Source organism: Mesoplodon mirus (genome assembly GCF_964341445.2).
Source record: "Mesoplodon mirus genome assembly, chromosome: 16".
Classification (NCBI taxonomy): Eukaryota; Metazoa; Chordata; class Mammalia; order Artiodactyla; family Ziphiidae; genus Mesoplodon; species Mesoplodon mirus.
Window position 1 is genome coordinate 3102854 of NC_138992.1, and position 25535 is coordinate 3128388.

Here is a 25535-nt window from a genome sequence, read left to right on the forward strand (position 1 = left end):
TCCCTGGCCACTGCGCTGGCTCCCCCAGGAGGGACTTGTTGGACGTGGAGTGATTTCCGCGCTGTGTGGGTTTGGCCGTAAGCAGCGCTGTTGTGATGTTTACCCCAGCGTGTGCTCATTAGAAGAGACAGTTTAAGTTCAATTCCTACAGCAGGGTTGTGGGCGGGTGGGTATCGATGTTATATTGTATGTTATTTTTATTGTTGTTAAATGCAAATGTTGCTATTTATTTTTTCCTTTCTGCTCTGGTTTGATTTGGCTGATATGGATATTCCAGTGCATGTGGTACCTGATGAATATGATAGAAATGATTTTCCCCAACTTTTATAAATTACCTAATGTTTACCTTCAAGTTTGCTGGATGATTTATTTTTGAAAGCCACAAATGTAATTTTTCTGGATGAATTGTTTTTCTTATATATGCAGCAATGTAATTTAACATTGATCTGCAGAGTGACTTAAATTTTATTTTTACAAGGCAGTTTTTCAGTCAGATTATATATTTGATACAATATGTTAAGGGTAGACCAGCCAAGCGTTGTGCAGTTGGGACACCAGACTGTCTCGAGGAGGCCTCTGGAGGCTGGGACGGCTTCTCTTGGTTGCTTGGCATCATGGAAGCACTAGGCTGTTTCATGGAGCCACCCGTCAGGATCTGGATGGAGTCCTTGAGTGGGACTTTGATCTGTTGGGCAGTTCAAAGGATTTTTCATGGGCATTTTCCTACACCTAAGGCAGTTCCATTAGGAGGAGCTTTAGAAGTTGACATAATCCAGACAGTGGACAATCCCAGTGGCCCAGACAAGCCATAGAAATTTCCCTGTGACCTCTCTTTAACTCATCTCTCACGCTCATGAGTAAAGGAATGTACAATGAATAGAAACTTCCTCAGTGTTCATACGCCTCACTTTCAGAATGCAAATACTTTGTATTTTAAGCCCTCCCCCAAAGTAACCAAGAATATTCTCTCTAGCTGCCGTGCCAGCAGTTTCGGCTGCTGTGACGTTTCTCAGTGTAGACACAGTGCACGTGTGACTTTGTAATAGGGCTGTCCGTGTTACACACACATGCTGACTTTTTTTGTAAGGAAAATTTTCAACTCGAAATAATTGCACTGATTTTTTGACAGCTTCCTTTTTATTATGTCCAACTTTGCATCTGCTGTACTTGTTTGAAATGACTGTAAATAGATTTAGGATAGCAGAAATGATGTAATACAATGCGTTGCTTTGTTTTCGTGATCCTGCCACGTTTTTCAGTGTTATGTGTTAGAGCCGTGTGGGCTGGCCGCTGCACTTCCCCCTCTACAGCCACGTGTACGTGTGTGTGTTGACCATTCATGAAGGACAGATTAGCCTCGTTGCTGTCTTTTTCTGGAAGGAAGTTTGCAGTGTATTGGAAGAAGAGTGTGCTCTCTCCTTGCGGTCTGAGATTTAATTCTAAGAGGATTAATTGTAAATCCTTTGAATACTTCTGGTCTGTTTAATTCCTCGTTATTTGCCATGACTCCCTCCAGCATTTGACAGCTTGGATAGGAAGCATCTGAACGGCCAATGTTACTAGAGAGTCAGGGCCTCCCTTGCTTCTCTTTGGTCACCCGTCATTTTAAAGCCATGAGGTCGCTGTCATGTCAGAACTGTCATTTGTGGCTCAACCCATAGATGCCAGGCAGACCTGAAACGCAGTGCTGTTCCTTTAGGCCTCATGATTTGGCCAGATGAGAAGTACGTGCTCCAGTCCACAGTGTGTAATTCGGTTTGTGATCGGGTTACACAGTATCAGACACACAAAGGAGCTTTTAAACCCAAACCAGTCATCTGAGTGTGTGTTAATGTCACGTTGATGCCATCTCGGTGCCCTCACTTAGTGCTTTTTTGGATGTTTTGCCATTTTATTGTCTAAAGTGAATGTATTGGCTTAGCCATATCACTACAGAAGGTGGTTTCTAATACCTTTTAGTTTAAAAATAAATAAATAAACGCAGATAAAGGCTACCTCTGAATTCTCAATAGATTCATGTTTGCTTTTAAGTGTAGCTGTCCACACTGAAAATAGCCAAAATGTTGCCTGAATCAACTGAATTGTGAACATCTCTCTGTTCAGTTCTGGCTTGAAAATTTGTGTGCCATACTGTGACCCACGGGCAGTCCCCTCCTCCCTCTCTGGGTGTCCAGGGTGGACCAGGGACTCCTCAGGGCTGCCCGGCTCCGAGATGTTAGGACTCTCAGTGGCCAGCAGGAAGGAAACGCAAGGGCCTTTCTGCACCGTCCTCAGGTGCAGGGCCGCGTGTGGTGGGACCTGGAAGCGACCCACTGTCCTGGCTTTTCACTTTCCTATTTGACATAAGAAAGCACTTTTTTTTTTCTGCTTTACTTATGAATGGGTTGAAAGTGTCTCCTTCTACTCTCTTCTCCCTTTTTGTACACTCTGTAAAATCACAAAGGTGCTTAAACACCGACTCTTGTGCAAATAGTACTTCAGTAGCTGCATGGTTTCAAAATGCAGTGCAGATGTCCTTGACCTTTGACTTGGGAACCTTGAGTTACTAATCACTCTATACTTTAAAGTGAGCTAAGGTTTGAAAGCAAAATGTTCTGTTCAAATCCAAGGCCCTTTGCTTGAAAGGAGCACAGGGTCCAGGGCGGCAGCGTCTTGAAGTAGGGGTTCCTGCTGCTGGCGCCCTGGACCAGGATGCCGGCCTGCGGGAAGGCTGGCCTGGGAGAGCTCGGCATCACGTGTCATGAACCACTTTGCTGTCAGAAATCTCATCTGCCCACACGCTGCTGTGGGTTGGTCAGTGTCGCCCCCCTGCTCCTTCGCGTCTTTTCTTTAGGTTCCTCGTGTTCTCTCGTCTTCAGAAGGTGAGCATTTGCTCCCGATCACTTGCGCTGGTTTGCTCCTGAGTTCTGGAGGGACAGTTGGGCGGTGTTGCAGTTGCAGGCGTCTGGGTGTGAGGAGGCGGCTCCGCTCTCTTCTGGACGCTCATCAGACCTTGACTTTGGCCCAGAGAGGTTCCAGGTGCACCGTTACGAGGAAGTCCTTGCCTTCAACGCTGCATGCTGCGCTTTAATTCCGAAAGCGCCAAGTGTCCGTTGCAGTCTAAGAATGTGTAATTCTGCCGTCGTGCTGTCCTATAGACACAGACCACCCCGAGAAGCGTGGACACTGGGGAGTGTCCGCTACGTCTGCTGACCTGCTTCTGGGGCTGCTGGGCTCCACTGAAGTGGCCTCGTTTTCAGCCAGAAACCCATACAGGGCTTTTCAGGGGCGGCCGCGCAGTGGCCGGCTCCTTGCTTTAGTGATGTCAGCCGTCGACTCAGATCTCCCACCTGCTTTCTGCACTCATGTCCCCAGCGTCCCGACGTGGGCCTCCCCCGGCATCTTTGCGTTCATGAAAGATCATTAAAGATGAGGGAACTGAAGATTACTGGTGCTTTTGTTAACAGTTTTCTGTCTTATTGGTTGATGTGAAAAATTCAGGTGTGTTAGATCTTTAAACGCCCTTGGTGGTGTGACTATAGGCTTGGGGTCCTCACCTCACCCCCCTTCTTTAGGCGGTTGGAGGAGGCTGAATGATCTCCTAGTTACAACTTCCTTGGCCTCAAGTAGTTCAGAGTTAAAGCTACAACACCAAATATTGACCCCCCCCTCCCCCCACCAAGTGTCTCCAGGAGCTCGATGTTCAGGCCAATCTCATTCGGTACTTCTGGAATCTTCAAGGTCCTCAGAACCATGAGTTGATGCTAGGAATGTGCTCCCTCGCCGCCCACCACCACCGACCAGGCTGGGGGGTGCGATGCGGATGGGCTGCCCGGCCCCGCTGGACGGAACTGGGGGGCCCAGGGCTCCTCTGGACTCTGGAGATGCTGGGAATGATGCTGGGGGGTGGGAGAGGGCAGCCCCTCTGACCCAGGAGGCAGGCGGTGCCCAGGCCTCCCCTGGTCTCCAGAGGCCAGGGGTGCCAGACTGGAGACCCCAGTGTTCTGGAGACCCCGTCTCAGCCTCCGTGCCTTTCAAGTCCAGTCCTCAGTGTCCTTTCGAAACCACGGTGGGGCTGCGTTGTTGGGAAGGAAGCCTGGCCCGGCGCACGCTCATGGAAGCCGCGCTGCTCCTCGGCTCCTGGGCACTGGCTCCTGTGGGAAATCGCTGGGTTCTGGCCGCGTGGCTCCTCCCAGGCCCTGAGCACGTCTGTCCACAGGACCCCCCTCCTAGTCGGGTGCTGACCGTGACCACGGGCAAACCTGGGGGTTTTGTTCTCAAGGTCACTCAATGAGAATGTTGAGTGTAATGGAACTAGATTGTTTTCAAAAAGGAATTGGAGTTGGAGTCGTGTCTTTGTAAAATGCGTGGGAAGTCCTCAGATGTCAGGTGCTATTTCAGTTGTTGGAGTGCCCCGCGTTGTTGTTGTTTTGTGACGTGCTGGGAAACTGCTTCCTCGGGAGTGGTGTCACCTGGAGCTGTGCACGTAGGACTCGGGTTTTGACGTCTCGAAGATGCAGGTTTTAGCTCTGACTTTTCCAAGCCAGGTATTGAGTTGAGCAGTTTTCTTGGCCGACGGTCTAGTTAAAAGCCACCCTTCTCTGTCAGTGGATGGTTTTAAGCGGGGGAAATAACCCAATGTTACTTATTTTAAACTGTCTAGAAAAGCCTTCAAGGTGGCAGCTCTTGGCCCTTCCGTCTCCCCCTACCCTCTGTTCTGAAAGGCAGAGGCACCAGGTGCCGGGGTGGGGGCTGCGGGCGGCTTTGGGGGCCGTGACACAGCGATGACGTGGGCTCCTCTTCAACGCCAAGTAGACACGCGACTAAAATCCTGGAAGTCCGTGGTTTAGCACTGAACTGAAATTCGCCTCCTGAGTTTGATAGTGGATTTTACATGTAGTTGTTGAAGGTATAAATTCATGTTTTGTAACTGTAGCGGCAAGTGAGTTTTTACTTTTTAAAAAGTTTTAAGGGAATAATTGTAAGTTTCTGTGCAGCAAAGTGGCTAATTATTCATTAAATACAAGAATGTAGTGTCTAAATCCAGATTTTTTCTTACCTCTGGTACACTTCAGATTACTTACCTAATATGTATTGAGGGGTTTTAACCCTGAGTTTTATCGACTTTTCTAGTTTTATTTTATTTTTATAAAATAATTGAAAAAAACAAAAATGAATTCAAAAGTTCCATAGGTAGATCTTGCCCCTTCTTAATTTTCTCCCACAAAAAAAATTTTAGAAGACATTTTGAATCAAAATGTATTATGACCATGTAAAGTTTACTGTTTTCTAAGAAGCTGAGCAGCTAAAGGGCCTCATTTCAGGTGGTACTGTGCGTACTGTCTGCGGACCCGTTTACCTGTGCGGTGGGTCTACGTGACGATGTCTTGTGCTTGCAACATAGAAACCGTGCAGTACTGTTGTGTACATTGACAGTTCCTGTGTAAACTAGTATTTATATACATTGGCCTCTCTGTGTAACTTTTCATTTGCTTACATGAATTGTAAAATTAAATATAAAATTATAGTACCTGCTAAATACAAATCTGAGGCTTCCTGTCCTTGTCTTTAGTTTAATACCATTCTGTGTGTTTTGAGGATGTCCAATGCTTGCATGATGGTAGGTGGTAATGCCACTTTAAATTAAGCCTTAATCAGATGTTAAATTTGTAAGTTTCACAGTATGCAAAAATATTAGGCAGAATGAGTTTAAACTGTTCAGATCAAGATGCTATATCATAATTCAACAAGTCTTTTCTCCGGAGTTATAAAGGGAAACTTTCAGTGATACAGATCTGTCTCTCTCTCTCTCTCTCTCTCTCTCTCTGTTTCTGGTCTGGCTTGGCTGTTGCCATTGCTTGATGAAAATGGACCATTGTGCATTTCTGTGGCAGTCAGTCAAAAAGACCTGTTCTAAAAGTCTTGAGACTTTTTCAGGGTTATTTTTAAATGTTTGATTTTTTTTTTTCCCTCCAGTCTGAGATGTATTTATGGCTGATGAAGAGTATGATTTAGGCATAAATCTTCTTTGCAAACCTGCTCATGTTCTAAGCTTTCTTCAGGTAGTGCCACCTGTCATTGCTTCTGCATATGATTAAATGGATTTTTGTTTTTGTAAAAGCATCTTAAATTTAGACATAAAATGGAGGGGACCCAGCTTTCTTTACAATGTGGATCTACCTCAGTTAAACAGTTGGGTGCTATTTACTAAGTCTGTCAAATTAAATTGGAAAAAGTAACAAAACTGAAATATAACTCCACACAAAGCTTGAAATCATAATTTCTGTTTATTTAATAATATCTATTTATTTTGTGCCTTTTGTGTTGAATCCTAATGCATTGAAAAAATCAGTATGAAGTTAAATATTTTATATTGTACATGGGGAGAAAAAGCCCAATTGGCCGTGGAATTTGATAGATCACCCCAGCCAACTAAACACTAACGTATACTGGAATCCCAACTGCCCTCTTGTGAAAAGAAACATAGAATTATGTCCAAGAGCAAATTTGACATTTTACAAGCAAATTCCAAACTCTTCTACGCATATATTTGTAGCTATCACTTCATTTTCTGTGCCAATGAAGGGGCGACCAAAAACAACTCACAAACACTCTTGTCATTGCTTTTTTACCACACGTGCGTGCCCTCCCGGCCTTCCTCTGGCGTATTTTATAAGTTTATTTCATAAGCAGCGAATGGACTATTGTTGATTTCATCTCTCCCACCCTCCTGGTGTGGGTGTTGGTGACCATCGACAGAGGAAGGGAGGGCCACTGGCCGTGGAGGGGGGGGAGGGGAGGGGTGCTGCCTACAGCAGCAGCCCCAGGGTTTCTGTAAGTTAGGAAAGCTTTCTGGCAGGTGAGAAAATCGGACAGATCGATGAATTTCCATGCTTTTATATTTGGCAGTTTACAAGTCTAGACTTTTCCTACTATGGCAATCTTTTTTAACTTAATTCTTTGGAGGTAAAACAGTATTTTGGAGTCTTAAGAATTTGATTTTATACCAATAAGAAATAAAAATTAGGGATCTTTCCTGTAATATATAGTTTTACTATTTTAAAGAGATCTCTGAATTTTACAAGAGAACCAACATTCCTTAGTGGCATAACTTTGAAAGTTGATTTGGGAGGCTTTTCGCTTCAGGATCTCAAAAAAATTGGGATGATTCTAGTTAAATGTTTTTAATTTTTTAAATTCCATCAGGTCAATACTTAAGCTATATTTTGTAAAGAGTAAATCATCCTTTAGTATGCTGCATGTAAAGATCAGCGTTGTTGCACTTTCTCAATAATAATAAATGCCCTACAATTGGCTCACCAGTAAGCATTTTGTTTTTTACCTAACAAGAGTACTTTGGGGCAGGTGATTAAATTTATATAGGTACCTCAAGAAAAAGAACCTGAATATGCTGCATTTTGTTTCTTTAGCTTTTATACGTAGCATTTTGTTCTGCTCTTATGATTTTGTTTAGATATATGCTTTTTGGACCCCAGTAGACTGTTAAAAGAGATTTTAAAGTTACCCTTGTAGGGATACAGTATCTTTTTTTTTTTTTTTTTTTTTTTTTAGTGTACTGCAATATCTGGTTCAAAGGCTGCCCACCAGGAGATTAATACTTTACCCAAATACACCTGAGAAAAAGGATACCATGTTTATAAGCAGACAATAATGTTCCCAATCCTTTCTGTTCATGCTGCTTTCTTAATTCTTTTCTCCATATCATCAAGAGGTTGGACGACTTATTTCTAAGGTCAGACTTAAACGTCATAGCATCTTAATGTTTTCAACACAGACCTCACGAAATCGCCATTGAGTAAGTAGCATGATCCTAAAGGTATTGCTGGCACTAGGCAGCCGGATCCATCTGGGCTCTGAAGAGCCGGTCTTCACACTTCTCTATTCCCCAGCGCTCACCCCAACCTGAACAGACGGGGAGTGGTCTTGATTGACAAAGATTAAACTGGTGAAGAAAGCTCAAGGCTGAGACACTGAGCATCTATTGTCGTGTTTAAGCTTAGCTGGGTCCTTTAGAGTTTGTTTTACAGCTTACTAGGTTAAGTAGTTTGCACTATTTTTGCAATAAATTCATGGAAAACCTAACAGTTACTTGTTTTGTTTCTTACTGTGTGTATATAAACTAATACTAAAAAGTTTGGCATAGTGTTTTTTTCACCTCCTTACATAACCCTTAACATGCACAGAATGCTGTAAATCGGATACAATATGATGTGAATGATATTTTATAAGGTTATTTTGTATGGTGTCAATTTTGTTTTGCCTCATAGTATGTCAGCAAAAAACAAAATAAAATTCCTCGTATTTACAGCTGCCTCGCCCAAAGATCTTCTGTTTCCTCACATATTTGTTTGGGGACTTCCTTCCATATGGGTTAAGATTCCAGGCTTCTGAGGTGGAAGCACACCTTTGGTGATAGAAGTCTAGAGCCTTATTCCATGTTGGGCCCCTGAGAATTTGGGGTCTGGGGATAAAAGCATCAGGAATGAATTGAAGAACAAGTGTGGTACCTAGGATGAGCTAGGTGTTCCTACTCTAGCAGCCATGAGAAAAGAAGAAGAAAAAAGCCATTCAGCTAAACCCCAATCAAGTGCAAAGCCCTGAGCTCCATGTTGTGTGGGAATCAAAGCTGACCGTATCTGGGGTTCTGGGCCTGGTGACCTCCCTCTGGGTGGTGTTTGACTTCTGTCTGTACTGAAAGAATATGTGGTGTTGGGAAAGGAAAGGAGGGTTGGGTTAAGAAAACCAAAAAAATAGCTGAAAATCCCTAGGATGCACATTGTTGCTAAAGCAGGCCAAAGTTTTTTGTTTTTTTTTTTTTTTTTTGTTTTGAAACAGCCAAAGCTATTTTCTGATTTTTACGGAAAATGTTTTTAAGAAAAGAATAGGGCTTCCCTGGTGGCGCAGTGGTTAAGAATCCGCCTGCCAATGCAGGGGACACAGGTTCAAGCCCTGGTTCGGGAAGATCCCACATGCTGCGGAGCAACCAAGCCCGTGCGCCACAACTACTGAGCCTGCACTCTAGAGCCCGCGAGCCACAACTACTGAGCCTGCGTGCCACAGCTACCGAAGCCCGCGCGCCTAGAGCCCGTGCTCTGCTACGAGACGCCACCACAATGAGAAGCACGTGCACCACGACGAAGAGTAGCCCCTGCTCACCGCAACTAGAGGAAGCCCGCGCGCAGCAACAAAGACCCAACGCAGCCAAAAATAAATAAATAAAATAGAGAATAATGTGTTCATTATAGAAAATGTAAAAATTCAGATAAACATAAAGATAGAAACTGTAAATTATCTGTAATCACAACACTGAGAGGCAGTTACTCTTAGCACTCTGATGTATTCTATTCCAGGCTTTTTTTTTCCCCTAATAAAATGAAGATGTAGTTCTCTTTTTTTCTTTTCCCCTTAATGTATACAGGACCTAGTACTTCTTACTTCTTCTTGGTATCCAAAACCACAAAGCATCTTGGTGCCCACAGGCCCTGGGACATGCTAGCTGAAACGGAAAGAACACACACAAACTGCTGAGAGACCTACAGTATCCTTACTTAATAAATATGGCCTTACTTTGTTACATTCCCGTTATCTCACTATCATTCAATGGATGGCCAGAAACAGTCATGATCTGACTGTGAAAACCTAAGTGTAAAAACAGCATACGATGATGTGACGTTATGTGAATTAGGAAAAGACTTCACAAAAGAAAACAGCTCCTTGATCAGAGGATGTACAAGGGATCTTTATGCTCCACAGAGGACAAGGAGCCCATCTCGGCAGGAATGGAAGGTTAATGTAGGAAAACAGTAGGATACAAAGCAGAGTAAGATCAGTGTCCAGGGCCTCGATTGCCAAGTTAAGAATTGACCCCATGGACAGTGCAGAGAAAACCACAGTTTTTTCAGCTCCAGTGAAGAGTGTAGTCTGGGATTTGAATCCTAGTTCCACCACTTCCTAGGTCTGCCTTGGACTAGTTCCTTAACCTGAGCTTTCATTCTCTTCTTTGTAAAATATGGATACTTTGCAAGTTGTGAAGATTAGATGAAAGTGCACAATGCACACAGAAGAGGCTCAGCCCCTAATGGCTACTCCAATATCAGCTGTTTTTGACGCTTCTTACCAGGAAAAAAAGATTAATCTTCATAAAATTGTTTTGATAATCTGATAGCAGCATGCAAGATGGGAAGAGGAAAGAGGCTGTAAAGATGGTGAGGAAACCAGTTAGGAAGCTACTGTACTAGACTAGCATGTGGTTTAAGGAGGAACTGAGAAGGATGCAAGCTCCCTACATAACTGGATCTGAAGGGCTTATGACAGGCTAAGGATGTTTCAGCTGGTTACACACAAAAAACATTTTTCCTGGGCATTTCTTAAACAGCATCACGTTACTATAGGCAGAGGTACTGAAGGCAATGTGGCATTTGAAAGATACTGACACAGGAGATCTTTGTGACTCTGGGTTTGGTGACAAGTTTTTATATACAACAAGAAAAGCATGATCCCCAAAGGAAAAAAGTGATAAAATGGACTTCCTCAAAATTAAGAATTTCTCAAAAAAATAATTTCTGTTCTTTGAACAATGCTGTTAAGAGAATGAAAAGACAAGCCACAGGCAGGTAGAAAATATGTGCAAATCACAAAATCTAGCAAAGGACTTGTATTCAGAACATAAAAAATTCTGAAACCCCAACAAAAAGAAAATAACCCAGTAAAAAGATGAGCAAAAGATTTGGACAGTTCAAATAAAATATATAGACAGTAAACAAGCAAATGAAAAGATGTTCAACATTATTTGTCATTAGAAAAATGCAAATTAAAACCAACACCCACTAAAATGGCTAAAATTAAAGCAAAAAAACCTGATACCAAGTTTTGCAGAGGATGCAGAGCAGCTGAAGCTCTGGTTCACTGCTGGTGGGAATGCAAAGTAGTACAGACACTTTAGAACACAGTTTGGTGGTTTCTGGTAAAATGAAATATGCAATTCCACTGAAGTGAAATGAAGTCGTATGGTCACACAAAACCTGTACCAAAGGCTTATAGAGCTTTATCTGTAATCATCAAAAACGGAAACAAGAAAAATTTTTGAGATTTTTAAAAGGAAAGAGAAAAAGAAAAAACAGGAAACAACCCAAATTGGGAATTATCCATTCACCTGTGGAATGGATGAACAAATGGTATATCCATACAAAGGAATGCTACTCAGTAATAAAAAAGAACAGACTGCTGATACCTGCAACAACATGGATGAATCTCAAATGCACTATGCTAAATATAAAAAAGATTCAAAGGCTACTACTATGTGATTCCATTTACATGACGCTTTGGAAAGATGGGTGGGCAAACCGTGGTCTGTGGGTCAAATGTGGCCTGCTGTGTTTCTGTATGGCCTATAAGCTAATAATGGCTTTTACATTCTGAAATGGTTGAAAAAAAGGCAAAAGATTTCATGACACATGAAAATTATTTAAAATTTAAATTTCAGTGTACAGAAATAAAGTTTTTTTGAGGTACAGCCACGCTCATTCCTGTATGTGTTGACTGTGGCTGCTTTTGAACTACAACAGCAGAGTTGACTAGTTGTGACAGAGATTATGTAGCCCATAAAACTTCAAATATTTTCCACATGGCCCTTTCCAGAAAAAGTCTGCTGACTCCTCCTCTGGGGGCAGAGAATAGCTAGATCGGTGGCTGCCAAGGTAAAGGGTAGGAAGGAGTCTGACCACGAGGGAATTGGGGGCAGGCGACAGAACGGTTTTATCTTAACTGTGGTGGTGGTTACACGACTCTGCGTCTGTCAGAACTCAGAACTGTACACCAAAAAGTGGACTTTAACATAGTTTAAAATAAATTTTAAAAACAAGAGGGACAGAAAACATCAGTGAGTGGTTGCCTGGGGATAAGGGAAGGAACTAACTCCAAGGGTATACAGAGGAATATTTGGGGTGATGGAACTATTCTATATATTGATTGCTTACACAACCAACAGAATGGACATTAAAGGGTGATTTTACTGGATGAAAATTCAAACTCAATTGGAAAAAAAAAAAGGCAAAAGCCAAAATTTACCCTATGTGAAAAAAAATAGGGCTTATGGTTTTCTCTTGTGGACAGTAAAAACAATTACTATGGGTGTAAAGAAAGGAACAGTAAAATGAGAGTGATCTCCAGTATACAAAATGCTTCATAATTTTTTAAGAAAAACGTGCTTATGCAGAGGTAATATTTCTTACTGTATTTGATCTAATGATTTGACTTGAAATTTTTCTCCAGGAATAAAAGTATTAGAAAGTGCTCATTTTTGGACCTCCCCGGCGGTCCAGTGGTTAAGACTCTGCGCTTCCACTGCAGGGAGCGCGGGTTCGATCCCTGGTCGGGGAGCTAAGATCCCACATGCCTCACGGCGCCGCCAATAAAAAGGAAAAATAAAAAGAAGAAAGTACTCATTTTTAAATTTCACAAATGTTTCCAGATAATAAGCAGGGCATTAGAATAATAGAGGGTTCTAAAACTAGTTCCATAAAACATTTCACTATAAAAATATATAAACAGCTTTTAAAAAAGAAAAATTTATTTCTTTACAGTTAAAAAAAAATTCAGTATTTGGACATACACAAAGCCAGAAATTTTCTTCAAATACGAAAATTCAAATGTAACATACTACCCAGAGACTACACATTTAGCTAAAACAGGATCTAGCTGTTCACAAGAACGAATTTCAAAATATACATATGTGAATTTACACACTGATATTTAGAAGTTCTTCAAAATCTATCTGTAAACTAGAAAGTTAAGCAAAGTTGTCTTTGCCTCTATAGCTTACAGCTGCAGACTGGCTGTGTCTCACGGTACGCAGCCCTTTCTTGGTCCTCTCCCACTCCAGCTGCAGTGTGGGCCTGGGGAAGAGAAGCTGCTGTCTGGGTTCCTTTCCTTTTGGCTATTTATGGCAGAGGTACATTATGCTTGGTCTCAGCCAGGAAAGAACATAATATACGTGAAGTCTCTGAAGAGTGAACAGACTAATGCCTGCTCCAGAGCAAAGGTGCTGATCCATGAGGGTCCTCACCAGGCTGATCTCTAAAGCACTTTTTTTGGTTTAGGATTCCGCTTCATCGTCATCACTCTCATCGTTGTTGTCCTCCTCCTCCTCCTCCTCTTCTTCCCTCTTCTCTTTAAGTGTTTTCAGATATTTACTAGCTAAAATCTTCTTTGGTAATATATCTTAAAAACATAAAGCTAACGTCAGCAATGCAAATTTCAAACGTGCTAGTTCCTGCTATGACCTCCAAAACAGGTTCCAAGACAAGTCAAAATTCAGACTACGTAGCAGGAAACCAGCACTGCCTCTGGACGAAGGCTCAACACCTGTATCTATTCCAGTGCCTGCAAACCACACTCTGCTCTGTCCTGGCACCCACTAGGAGCGGCCCTGCCGGACCCACCTGACACAGCGGCTGGCCCCAAGGGTCACCGGACGCTCTTTTTTAGCTGTGGTGCACACAGCCTGTTCCACAGCAACAACTACGGGTTTCTGCTTCCCCAGCCAAGTAAGGACGAGTCTGAGGGGGTGGGCTGCCCAGCTCCCACATCCACCCAGACAGCCCCGTGCAGGTGCCAACTTAATTCCTACTCCAGGTGAGCTGCATTACAAACATGCTCCACTAAACAAAACTAAAACTCTCGCCCCAAGCCAGGTAAACTCTGACACCTGGAGAGAGCAGCAAAATGTCATTTTCAGTGAAAGCAGAAAAAGAGCAGGGAAAAAGCTGTTTTTTAACCAGAATGTTTCAAAGGCTAAGTACCTGCAAGAAACTGAAACGTTTCCGATTCCTCTGCGGTATCTGATAAATCACTGTAAGTGAGTGCTTTCTTTTCTTTTCCACTGCCATGTCTGTAGGAATAGGTGGCGAGATATTGAACAAAGAGTTCCTGAAAGAAAATGAGAAAGTTAAGATGAAAGGTGTGCTTTGAAAATTTACCACAGACCTTACTCTTTAATTACATTAAGCTTAGATGATTTCAGATTATCTTGGTTCATCGAATTGCAGAAAATCTCTGGAGAAGAGACATACGAGGCCGGAAAGAAAGCAAGGCTGAATTAAAATTGGCAGGGCAGCAGGAATTTCCCGGAAGTTTATTTTAGATTTCTAACTTACGAAACATATTGAAAAGCCATACAACAAGGAATCGTGTTTGTTTAATGCCCAATCGCTACAGTTAGAAAGGGGGGCAAGAGACCATCCAAAAATTCTATGCCAGGAACAGACTTTTAGTCTTGTATTTGACTACACTGTGTCTAAGGTGGTCCGCCTACAACTGTAACAGTCACTAGCTTGAAGGTAAAAAATGGTCAGCTTGCCATTCTGCCCGGACACCTTTCCGAGGGCAGCCCATCTGAGCTGAGCCCCTCTGTTTTACTATAATTCCATCCAAGTTAGTCAAGAAGGGATTAAAGAAGTGCCTGCAAATCTCTTAATTCCTTAAGACCTACAGAACGAAACTGTACGGCTACCCCCAGACCATGTGATTCCCCCCCTCCCTTAGCTCTGACCAACGCACCGTACCGGACGCCGTCTACCGAACTAGCCAGCCTGGGAAACAGACTCGAAGGGAAGTTAAAGCAAGTGAGGGAGACTCTGCAGCAGAAACCTGGCCCAGGGTAAGAACAGGAAGGTCTGGCCTACCTAGACCAAATTAAGAGACAAAATCATCTATCTGGACCTAGGAGGGGGCTAAAACTGAGGCCCCCGAAATTACTTCAATTCTGGCCCAGGAGACTGGGAGAGGGCGGGCGAGCGGCTGGGCCGGGCCGTACCTCCTGAGGGAGCCGCCGGCCCTCTCAAGGAACAGTTTTGAGGAGCTGGGGCCCAAAGCCGCGAAACAGCCCGGAAGCGACAAAAGGAGAGGCTTTGGGGCCCGGAGTACGGTGACTGGAGGAGGAGGAGGAGGAGGCACCAAAGAAGGCCCGCGCGCCTCCAAGCCACCGCCCAGGCCAAACCCGCGCGAGGAAGGGCGGGAGCGGAGTGGGCGTGTCGACCAGCGCGCGAGGGAGGGCGGGAGCGGAGTGGGCGGGGAGACGGGCGCGCGAGGCGCCGGATGGGCGGGGCGAAGAGCGCGCGCGGGAGCTGGGGCGCGCGCGGCGTGAGAGGGCAGTGAGGCGGCTCTCAAAAGGACGCGCGCGCGCACGCGAAGGGGACTGGGCAGCTCGGCGGGGCCCGGCGGGGTGCGATGGTTCCGGGTGGCCCCCACCGCCCCAAGCTCCTCCTCCCCGCGCTGCCCGCCTCACCGTGGCCTTGGCCGTGAGCACCAGCGCCTCCTGGTTGATGCTGGACACCTCAGGGGAGCTCTTCATGATGACCCGGATGCGGGACAGGGGCAGCGACACCAGCCGCTGCTCGCCGCACTTCTCCTTGCCCACGACCACGTCCGCCATCTCTGCGCCCCGCCCCCGCGGCGGCAGCCCCTAACCGCCGCGAGGTGGCCGGCCTACACGGTCGGTGCGGGAGCGGCGTCCCGCTGCCCCGTGGGAGTTGTAGTGTCGGGAGGCGCGGCCGCGGGACGGACTACAAGCCCCGTGATGCCGCGCGCCCCCGAGGCTGTGCAGACGGAGCGGAAGGGCGGCCAGCAGATACGGCGGGGAGGGGGTTGGGGGAGACCGTCGGTGGGGGTTCTACCTGTGTGATGCTGAGAAGTACCATGAAGGAAAACAAAGCAGTTTAAGAAGATAGAAACCGGGGCAGTAAAGGAGAAGGCTGGGCAGCGAAGAGAGAAAACAGCCCTGTTTATGAGAAAGCGCTTTGCCGGGGAAAGGAGCGACAGGCAAAGGCCTTTCAGGAAGCTCAAAATGACCACTGTGTGGACCAGGTGTGCTAGGCGAAGTCTGAGAGGTAGCCAGGGACTAGGTCCTGCTGGATTTTATTCTAAGAAAAATGGGAAGTATCAAAGGGATGATGGGCTGTGTCTTAAGTTTTCGAAAGATCCCTCTGGCTGCTGAGTGTGAATAGACCAGAGGGGAGTCGTGAGGATAGGGAGGTTGTAAGGGTGGAAGCAAAGAGATTGTAGAGTAGAAGGTGACTGCAGGTGATGAATTGGATACCAGTGTGGCTAAGGCGAAATGAGCTAGGAGAAGAATGATGAGAAGTAGCCATGGGCCAGACCAGATAGGGCCTTGTACGTCATGGAATTCTTTCCCAGAGAGTTGGGAGGCCTGGGGAAGAGTAAGGTGGTCCCACTTAAGTTTTACAAGCAATACTCAGGTTGGCGTGTGTACATAGACCAGAGAGGGGTGAGAACGGAGGCGGGCAGAGTGCAGTTAGGAAGCTGTAACGGGGATGGAGGCGGACGGTGGGTTAGACTACAGTGGAGGTGGTAGAAGTAGGGTAGGATTGGGGATCTAATTTGTAGAGCCAACGGTTGTCGACGAAAATTCAATTATCTATCAAGAAGAAAAAAAGGGATTTTATTCGAGCCAAACTGAGGATTATCACCTGGGAAGCAGATTCTCAGAAAGCTCTGAGAGCTCTTCCTCCTGTTAGAAGTCGAAGGTATAGTCTGTACATTTTTGAGACAAAGGATCGTACGTCAAAATGACATACTGGGGCTTCCCTGGTGGCACAGTGGTTGGGAGTCCACCTGCCGATGCAGGGGACACAGGATCGTGCCCCGGTCCGGGAAGATCCCACATGCCGCGGAGCGGCTGGGCCCGTGAGCCATGGCCACTGACCCTGCGCATCCGGAGCCTGTGCTCCGCAATGGGAGAGGCCACAACAGTGAGAGGCCCACGTACTGCAAAAAAAAAAAAAAAAAAAAAAAATGACATACTGATGTTTTACTTAAAGTTCACCAAGGATACATAGTCCAGGTAAGCAGGTAAAAAGCGGGCAGCAAGTCACCATGACCCCCTACAGAGCTGGGAAAGAACAGTGTTCTTTTAAGAAGTTACATTGCTAGCGTCAGAAGAAAGAAAAAAAAATTGATCTTTACAGTTGAGCAGGCACGCCCATCTTTGCGGAGCGCTAACGCATAGTGCCGGTGCACACTGCACGTTAGGGAGAGAGGGACGAGGCCCAAACAAACAGAATTTTATGATTAATTTTTTTCCTTGTCCTGCCCTGAAATAGAAATTTTATTTCATCAGAGTCTTGCTAATGTGATGTGGAGTATGAGTGAAAGGATGGTAGTGCTGTTTACTGAGATGGGGAACCCTGCGGGAGGAGCACATTTAGCAGAGGCGTAGTTTGGAGCAAGTTAAGTCTCAATTGCCTGTGAACACTCGTGGCAATGTTGAGGGGCGAACTGGCTATTCCAGCCTGGAGTTCAGGCCGGAGCAGTGAATTACAAGCCAGCCTTGTCTAGGTGGGAGTTAAAACCAAGGACCTGAGTGAAAGTACCTGGGAGGAGTGTGGATAAAGTAGAAAGATCTGAGGACCACGAACTGGGATACTCCGGCGTTCTGAGATGGAGAGGAGAAGGAAAATCCAGCAAAAGAAACTGGGAAGAAGTGGCCATTGAGTAGGAGGAAAACCAAGAGATCATGTGTCCATAAAGTCATTCGAAGAAAGTTTTTCTGAAAGGAGAAACTGATCAACTGGATTGGATACTGCTGGGAGGCGGAATAAGATTGTCCCACCATTTACAACAGCATGACCCCAGGCAAAGCAAGTACTCTCTCTGAACCGCTGTTTCCTCATTTGCAAAGATGAGACAGGAGAGTCGCACCTGTCTTGGGGTTGTTAAAAGGTGTGAACATGCCTGGTACATGAAGATTAAAGTTGTCCCCCCATCCATCCAGCACTGCCTCCCTCACAGGTCAGCAGGGAGCATCAAAGGAGCTGAGAACGAGAAAGCTCTTTGTCAACTGTACAGCATCCTGCAAAAGCCTAAACTACTATGTAAAGTCTCAGGGTTCCAGCTGCAAGGTCCTGTCACTCCAATCAACTTTGATTTCAAAGTTCATATGAAAGGAGTCTGGAAAATTAAAAGTAGGTCTTGTTTAACCTTTCTGATTTCCATTCTGTCCATCACTTAGGTAATGATTACAAAATATAAAATGCGTACTTGCAGAGCGTGTTTCTGCAAGTTTAGTGGGTTCTGAAAATCACTGCTCTTCAGTCCTCCTGAAGAGCGAAGGCCGGAGAGCCCAGATGACCCAGATTGCTGACGTTTGTAGTGCCAGAGAAGTTTTCCCATCTACCTTCAGCCGTGATGACCCAGTCATCTTAGCACCTGCTGTGTGCTTTGTCATCACAAGGACACAAGGACATCGCAAGGACAGTGTCATCTTCACCACTGTGACCTCGGGTCTTGGTCCAGTAGCACCCAGTACATGTCAGGCACTTCTAGGCACAAAGGAAAGGTACAGGCAGCGAGCAGGACAGCTATGGTCCTTGCTCTCATGGAGCCTAGTTTCAAGTACAAGCGAGACAAGAAAAATAACACCTCCTGTGGTAAGTGCTATGAGGAAACAGACCAGTGTGAGAGTAGTAAGACAGCCTCTCTGAGAAGTGAGATTTAAGGTCAGATCTGGAGGACATGCAGAAGGGCTGGGACAAGATGAGTACTCTGAACAGAATAGCCTGTGGGAAAACACCTGAGAAGGAAGACGCCTTGGCAAATCTGAGGAATAAAAAGGCCAGTGTGGCTGGAGCTTAGTGAGTGGGACAGCACTGGAGAGGTGATGAGCAAGCTAGGTGCCACCTGCTCGGGCAGGCAGGTGAGAAGCTTGGCTTTCGTTCTGAGAGCGATGGAAAGCCACAAGAGTCTTGAAGCAAGGGAGTGGATCTAACTTAAAAGCTCTTCCCGCTTGCCGAGGGATGACTGAATGGCACCATGCCCTGTGCAGAGCAGAGATAGAAGGCGCTGTTTCAGCCTGCAGGATTCAGCTCCAAAGCAAAGGAGTGCCTTTCCTCCATAAGCTAGCTGTGCAAGAGGGTCCTTGGGTCCACACGAGAAGCAAGCTGACATTTTTCAGTCTTTAGATGTTTTGCTTCTCTAGCAGGTTACTGCTTTTTGATCAGGTTTGTCATTCTCTTCTGGCATGTTTGAGAGCAGGATGGGTTAAGTTTAGGAAAGAGGACAGAAGAGGAAGGCTCAGAAAAGAGCCAGAAGAATTCAAGGAGACGAGGGTGAGAAGCTCAGGTTGCAGAACTGCCAGGGCATCTTGTTGTCACTGATCATTTTGAGAAGTAAGGAGTACGGCAAAGACAAATCTGCAGAAAAGGGGGAAAATGCTCAGCATTCAAAAGAAAGAAGCTTCAAACCTAAGACAGTGGGAGAATGAAGCAATCTATGATCGTCAGAGCTTCCCTGCACTAGAAAAAGCACAATGAGTTAGCAGATCATCCTGTGGTTGGTGCTCCTATCCATCAGCCCAATTACCCTCACGACATCTCAGGTGTGCCCATTGCTTCTGCTGCCTTCCTTGTTCCCTGCTGTATCTGTACCCGGGGTGCTGGGAGGTGGGTATCTACACTTCCCAGAATCTTCCGCCAGCTGGCTTCTGGTTAGATTCTGCCAGTGGGAGACCCAGGTGAGAGAGTGCAGTTGCGGATGGAGGAGGAGACATCGTTTTACGGTTGTGTGAAGGCATTGGCAGCAGGTAGGGACACGGGGGGGGGGGGCAGGGGGAGGTGGGGATGGGGGGAGGTGGGGACTGGGGTGGTGGGGGAGGGTGGGGGGGGGAGGAGGGATTGGAGTGGCTACAGTGAGTCGTCTGCACTGGGTGGGGGTCGTCTGCGGGGAGTGTGGGCCCGGCCCCCAGCCAGGAATAGTAGCAGCATCCTGATCTCTGAGCAGCACCTCAGCTCCACATCCCTCGTGCTCCTGCAGCTCTTCCACATCCTTGAAGTCAATTCTCGGCCTTAAATCCCTCTCTGTCTGAACTATCTAAAGAAATTTCTGCTTTCCTGGTTGAATGTTGAAACACATGTACTTGGTCCCAGGAAACAGACCCAGGAAAATGGGAATCTGGGGCTGGTTATCTGATCTGATTGTGCTGGTGCAGGGATGACCTCCCTGACAGCATGCCCTGGCCAAACAGTCACCTAAGTTGTCACCTGCTATTGCCTGGATGGACGGCTCGCTGAAGACAAGGCTGCCCCAAGTCGGTGGAGCCTTGTGGGATGGGCTTCTCGTGAGGCTGGGAGAGGTTTCAGAAAGAAAATTGAAAGCTCGGACTATAAATTCTCAGATCAAGCCCTAAGCCATTCCTTATCTTTTGTAGCCTCAGGGCTATTGGGGCTAAAGGTCACACCTGCCTTTAATCCTACCTGAGGCATAATTATGACAGAAGTTGAATTCACAGCTTCACCTGGGCTTTTCTGTGAAGTTAGGCTGTTTATTGGGAAGAGAGGGGTCCTGAGAATTAGAAAAGGGACAGTTGGGAGGATACAAGCAGTCATTTAACCCCCCATCCCTCTGAGCCTCTTTGTCAGTGGAAATAGCCCCCCTGCCTGCCTGAGATCAGTCTTCTCCTGCTTGAAGTCCTATTAATGAGCTCATCTGTGCTTACCTGGCAACAGGGATGCTGAGTCTTCTCAAGACTCACCCCCTCATTAACTCCAGTCCATAACCGGAGTCAGATCCCAGCATGCCCCAGGGAAGCAACAGCAAAGCCCGATTTAGGAGATGTTCACACAGTGAAAGAATTGCAGCATATTCATGCATTTATCATCAGAAACTTGGGGAGTGTGAGGTGAGTGGATTCTAACGGCCCCAGTCCAGGTGGACAGAGTTTAATGTAGGTTCGGGCTGAATTTCTCAGTATAGCCAGTTTACCAGAGATTCTGGATTCGGTGTGTGTTCGCTCCAACAGCTAGGAGGGGCTTGATCAGTTTGCTTAGCTAAGCCGGTGGAGTGAGGTTTGGAGTGACCTGCGTTGGTGACTCTCTGACTTTTAAAGACTTTTAAAGACTTTTGAACATCATCTCAGTGTGCTGCTCTGACCCATTCACAAGATAACTCTGCAGATCTAGGCCAGGGTGTCTGTGGTAAGAAGTTCTGGCAGATCCCAATAACAGAGTCATAGCACAGACTCTCAGGGGCTTGGAGCAAAGATATATCTTCCACAAATAACTATTCTCCATTTGAACCACAGCTCCAGATTTTCTGCTGGACACTGGTAGGGACCAAATGCCAGACCCCATGTGAGTGTGTGAGCTGAGCTGGGTGTGACGTGCTCCACTGAGCCACATGCCACACTCCACCATCGAGGGGAGGTCGACGTGGGCGATGCTATCAGCCTTGAGCAGGTCCCAGAAGCACAGGTAAGTCACATGAACAGGTGGCTGAGACTCCCAGGGCACCTGCTCCATCCCCCACACCCCACAACAATGGCCTCAGTGGACTCTCTGTGGGCAGAAGAGTGAAGAAGGAAAACGCAGACCCAGTTAATAGATTGCTTTGTAATATGCTGGCACCACGCAGACCTGGAATGCTGTGCAAAACAGCTTCCCCCAGTGTGCCCGAAAGGTAGAGGTGAAGGGGTTCCCCCAGAAGGCCACCTGCCTGGGCGGAGAGAAAGCCAGAGTTCCAGGATCTACAGCAATGCAGGGGCAGCAGCTATCAGATGGTCTGGGAACTTGGAAAGCACAAGATTGGAGGCTTAAAGACAAAAAGGTCTGGGGAAGGGGTTTGTGGATGAACTTCTCAGAATGAGGAGAGATGTGAGGGGAGGTGTAGCCCGTGTCCATACTCACCAAAGGGCTCCTACACGGGAGGCCTCTAATAAACAAGGGGCAGGATGCCTCACTTGTACACGTCATTTGTTCTCTTTCTCCAGCCACCCTCTGGCACTACCCAGTGCTTGCTCTATTGAGCTTATGTACAGTGGCCATGGCCGCATCTGGTGCTGATGCAGCAAGGATGTCATCAAAGACCTTGGGTCTTTCCATCTTTCTGCTCTGTCATTCTTGGCATGCTGGTTTTAGGCCTCATGCTTATTGCCTCATGGTTCCAAAAAGGCCACTGCTGTCCCAGACTTCATCACTGCATTAGACAGGAACAAGGGGAAAGGACCATAGGCAAAAGGCTCTTTCCTCATTAGGTGTCAAGCCTTTGTCTTTTTACTAAGGAAGGGGAGATCTCCTTAGCAGTCTTCCCCTTACATCTCATTTGTCAGAATTGGGACCTGAGACCAATTACTGGCCAAAGGGAATGAGACTGCTAGGATTGCTTTATACCAATTAAGATTTATCCCCTGGGGCTATCTTCCTGAGATCAAAGGGTATCTGATCCCTACTGACAAAAATTGAGGGGCTGGGAGGTGAGGTTTGAGGCAGGGAATGGTTGTAGGTTAGGCAATGACCAGTACCTGCCAAAGTTGCCAACATTTAAAATTCTGGAGATTTCACTTATAAGTCTAACTGGAAGAGTGGGAGGGGCAGACAACATGACCCCACATTGCCTCATGGCAAAGTTGGCTGTCGTTGTTAGATGAGTCACGTGCTCTCGGGTTGGCCACCGTCCCCACCACTCTCTATCACTCACCTGTCTGCCTCACCATTTCCACTGCCTGCTTGACTCCTGTGAACATTTGAGTTTGTGACCCCCGACTTAGGACGTTGTTTTAGAAAGATCTGTTTACTTGTGTGTTTATCCCACTGGGCTGGCACGGTGTTTGGCATGTAAGATGTAAATAAGGCCAAAAAAAGAAGCTCTTCCTAATAAGCCAAGCTATCACATTACATGAGAGGAGTGGTAAAGGCTTTGCCATCACAAAGACCTAAATTACTAAATTACTAGCTCCCGCAGTCTGACTCTCTTGTTTCTCATCTGTAAGATGAGGCTAATCACATCTGCTCCCCAGCATCCCTGAGAAGCTTATATGGTATAAAGTTTATATGCATATAAAGCCCCAGGCAAAAAACATAGAAGTTCCCTGTTCCTTCTCCAAGAAGGAGGAATAACCAAAGTTGAAATGAATTTGGGATGGAATTTGGAAGGGAGATTTTTAAGAGCTGAGGCTACCTCTTATTAGGTTTGCATGGCTAGAAGTGCTTAATAAATATTTTATAATGATAATAATGATCACTTAGCTCAATAGAATATAGTTATACAAATTGTAAAAATATAATTATGCCAGGTTGTCATTATAGATAATGGCCGGAATACAGGGATAATGTGGGCAAACCAGAACCCACCGTGGTGATGGCTGCCAGCAGGCAGGCAGCTTGCAGAGATTTTCATGTGGGGAGTGGAGGGGGAGGGGCTGGCATCTGGTGGGGGGAGCAATCTGGGCCAAGGGGAAAGGTTGCTGGGAGCCACACTGTACAGAGCCTTAAGGTCCAGGTTGGAGTAGTGGGAAGTCACTGGAGAGTTTTCAGTGGAAAAGTGACAGATGAGAGCTGATATATGATTTTTTTGGATAAATTTTTTATTATGGCAAAATATAACAAAATTTATCTTTTGAACCATTTTTAAGTGTACAGTTCAGTAGCATTAAGTACATTCACACTGCTGTGCGGCCATCACCACCATCCACCTCCAGAACTTTTTCATCTTCCCAAAGTGAAACTCTGTCCCCATGAAACACTAACCCCCCAGCCCCTCCCCCAGCCCCGGGCCCCACCCTCCTATCTTCTGTCTCTATGAACTTTACTCCAGGTCGCTCATATAAGTGGAATCACACAGCATTTGTCCTCTTGTGACTGGCTTAGCTCACTGAGCATAATGACGTCAAGGTTCATCATGTTGTAGCATGTGTCAGAACTTCCTTTTTTTTAGAAGGATTTCTGTTTAATTTAATTAATTTATTTATTTTTGGCCACACTGGGTCTTCGTTGCTGTGCACGGGCTTTCTCTAGTTGCGGTGAGTGTGGGCTACTCTTTGTTGCAGTGCAGTGGCTTCTCGTTGCGGAACATGGGCTCTAGGTGTGTGGGCTTCAGGAGCTGTGGCACGTGGCCTCAGTAGTTGTGGCTCACGGGCTCCAAAGCTGCGCTCAGTAGTTGTGGCGCACGGGCTTAGTTGCTCCACGGCATGTGGGATCTTCCTGGACCAGGGCTCAAACCCGTGTCCCCTGCATTGGTAGGCGGAGTCTTAACCACTCCGCCACCAGGGAAGTCCTGCCTTCCTTTTTAAGGCTGAATAATATTCCATTGTATGGATGGACCACATTTGGTTTATCCATCCATCCATGGGTGCTTGGGTTGCTTGCGCCTTTTGACTATTGTGATTAATGCTGCTATGAACATGGGTGTACAAAGATCTGTTCCAGTCTCTGCTTTTAACTGTTGCATATATATATATATATATATATATATATATATATATATATATATATATATACACACACACACACACACACAGACCCAGAAGTGAAGTTGCTGGATCGTATGGTAATTCTGTGTTTAATTTTTTGAGGAACATCCGTAGTTTTTTCCGCAGTGGCTGCGCAATATTCGTGTTCCCACCAACCATGGATAAGGGTTCCAGTTTCTCCACACCCTAGCCAACATTTTTGTTTGTTTGGCTTTGATAATAGCTCTCCTAGTTGGTGTGAAGTAGTATCTCATTGTGGTTTGGATTTGCATTTCCATAATTAGTGCGGTTGAGCATCTTTTCACAGGCTTATTGGCCATTTGTCTATTTTCTTATTCTTTATTAAATTTTATTGGAATATAGTTGCTTTACAATGTTATGTTAGTTTCCACTGTACAGCAAAGTGAATCAGCTATATGTATACATATATCCCCTCATTTGTACATTTTCTTTGGAGAAAAGTCTATTTAAGTCCTTTGCCCATATTTTAATCAGTTGTTTGTTTTTTGTATTTGAGTTGTAGTTCTTTATTCTAGATATTAACCCCTTATCAGATACATGATTTGCAAGTATTCTCTCCCATTCCATGCCTGCCTTTTCACTCTTGATTGTGTTCCTTGATGCACACAAATTTTTAAGTTTGATGTAGTCCAACATATTTATTTTTCACTTTTGTCACTTCTGCTTTTGGTATCATAGCCAAGAAATCATTGCCAAATACAATGCTATGAAGCTTTTTCCTGTTTCTTCTAAGAGTTTTATAGTTTTAACTCTTAAGTTGTGGTCTTAGATCCATTTTGAGTTAATTTTTGTATATAAGGTGAATTCAATGTCATTCTTTTTGCAGGTGGATGTTCAGTTTTCCCAACGTCATTTGCTGAAAAGACTGTCCTTTCACAATTGAGTGGTCTTGGTACTCCTGCTGAAAATCATTTGACTTTGTATGCAAGGGTTTATTCCTGAGCTCTCTATTCTATTCTGTTTGTTAGTGTGTCTGTCTTTATGCCAGTACCAACACTGTTTTGATTATGACAGCTTTTTTTGTTGGGTTTTTTTTGTGTGTTTTTTGCAGTACGCAGGCCTCTAACCGTTGTGTCCTCTCCCATTGTGGAGCACAGGCTCCAGACGCGCAGGCTCAGCGAACATGGCTCACGGGCCCAGCCGCTCTGCGGCATGTGGGATCTTCCCAGACCGGGGCACGAACCCGTGTCCCCTGCATCGGCAGACGGACTCTCAACCACTGTGCCACCAGGGAAGCCCTGTTCTTCTTTTTAAAGATTAT

At 45.6% G+C, this 25535-nt stretch overlaps 1 protein-coding gene and 1 long non-coding RNA gene across 2 annotated transcripts; one reads left to right on the forward strand and one right to left on the reverse strand.

Annotated features, from left to right (window-relative positions):
* Positions 1-12203: 12203 nt before the first annotated feature.
* Positions 12204-15533, reverse strand: CHRAC1 (chromatin accessibility complex subunit 1). The gene is made up of 3 exons (XM_082601301.1): positions 15284-15533; positions 13800-13926; positions 12204-13218 (listed from the first exon to the last, which is right to left on the reverse strand). The coding sequence occupies exons 1-3, from the start codon at positions 15428-15430 to the stop codon at positions 13094-13096; spliced, it is 399 nt and encodes a 132-aa protein (XP_082457427.1). The 5' UTR covers positions 15431-15533; the 3' UTR covers positions 12204-13093.
* Positions 15534-16385: 852 nt separating this feature from the next.
* Positions 16386-25235, forward strand: LOC309792043. Its single transcript, XR_014291597.1, has 3 exons — positions 16386-19594; positions 21092-21260; positions 25101-25235. It is a non-coding gene; the product is annotated as an uncharacterized lncRNA (long non-coding RNA).
* The last annotated feature ends 300 nt before the right edge of the window (positions 25236-25535 follow it).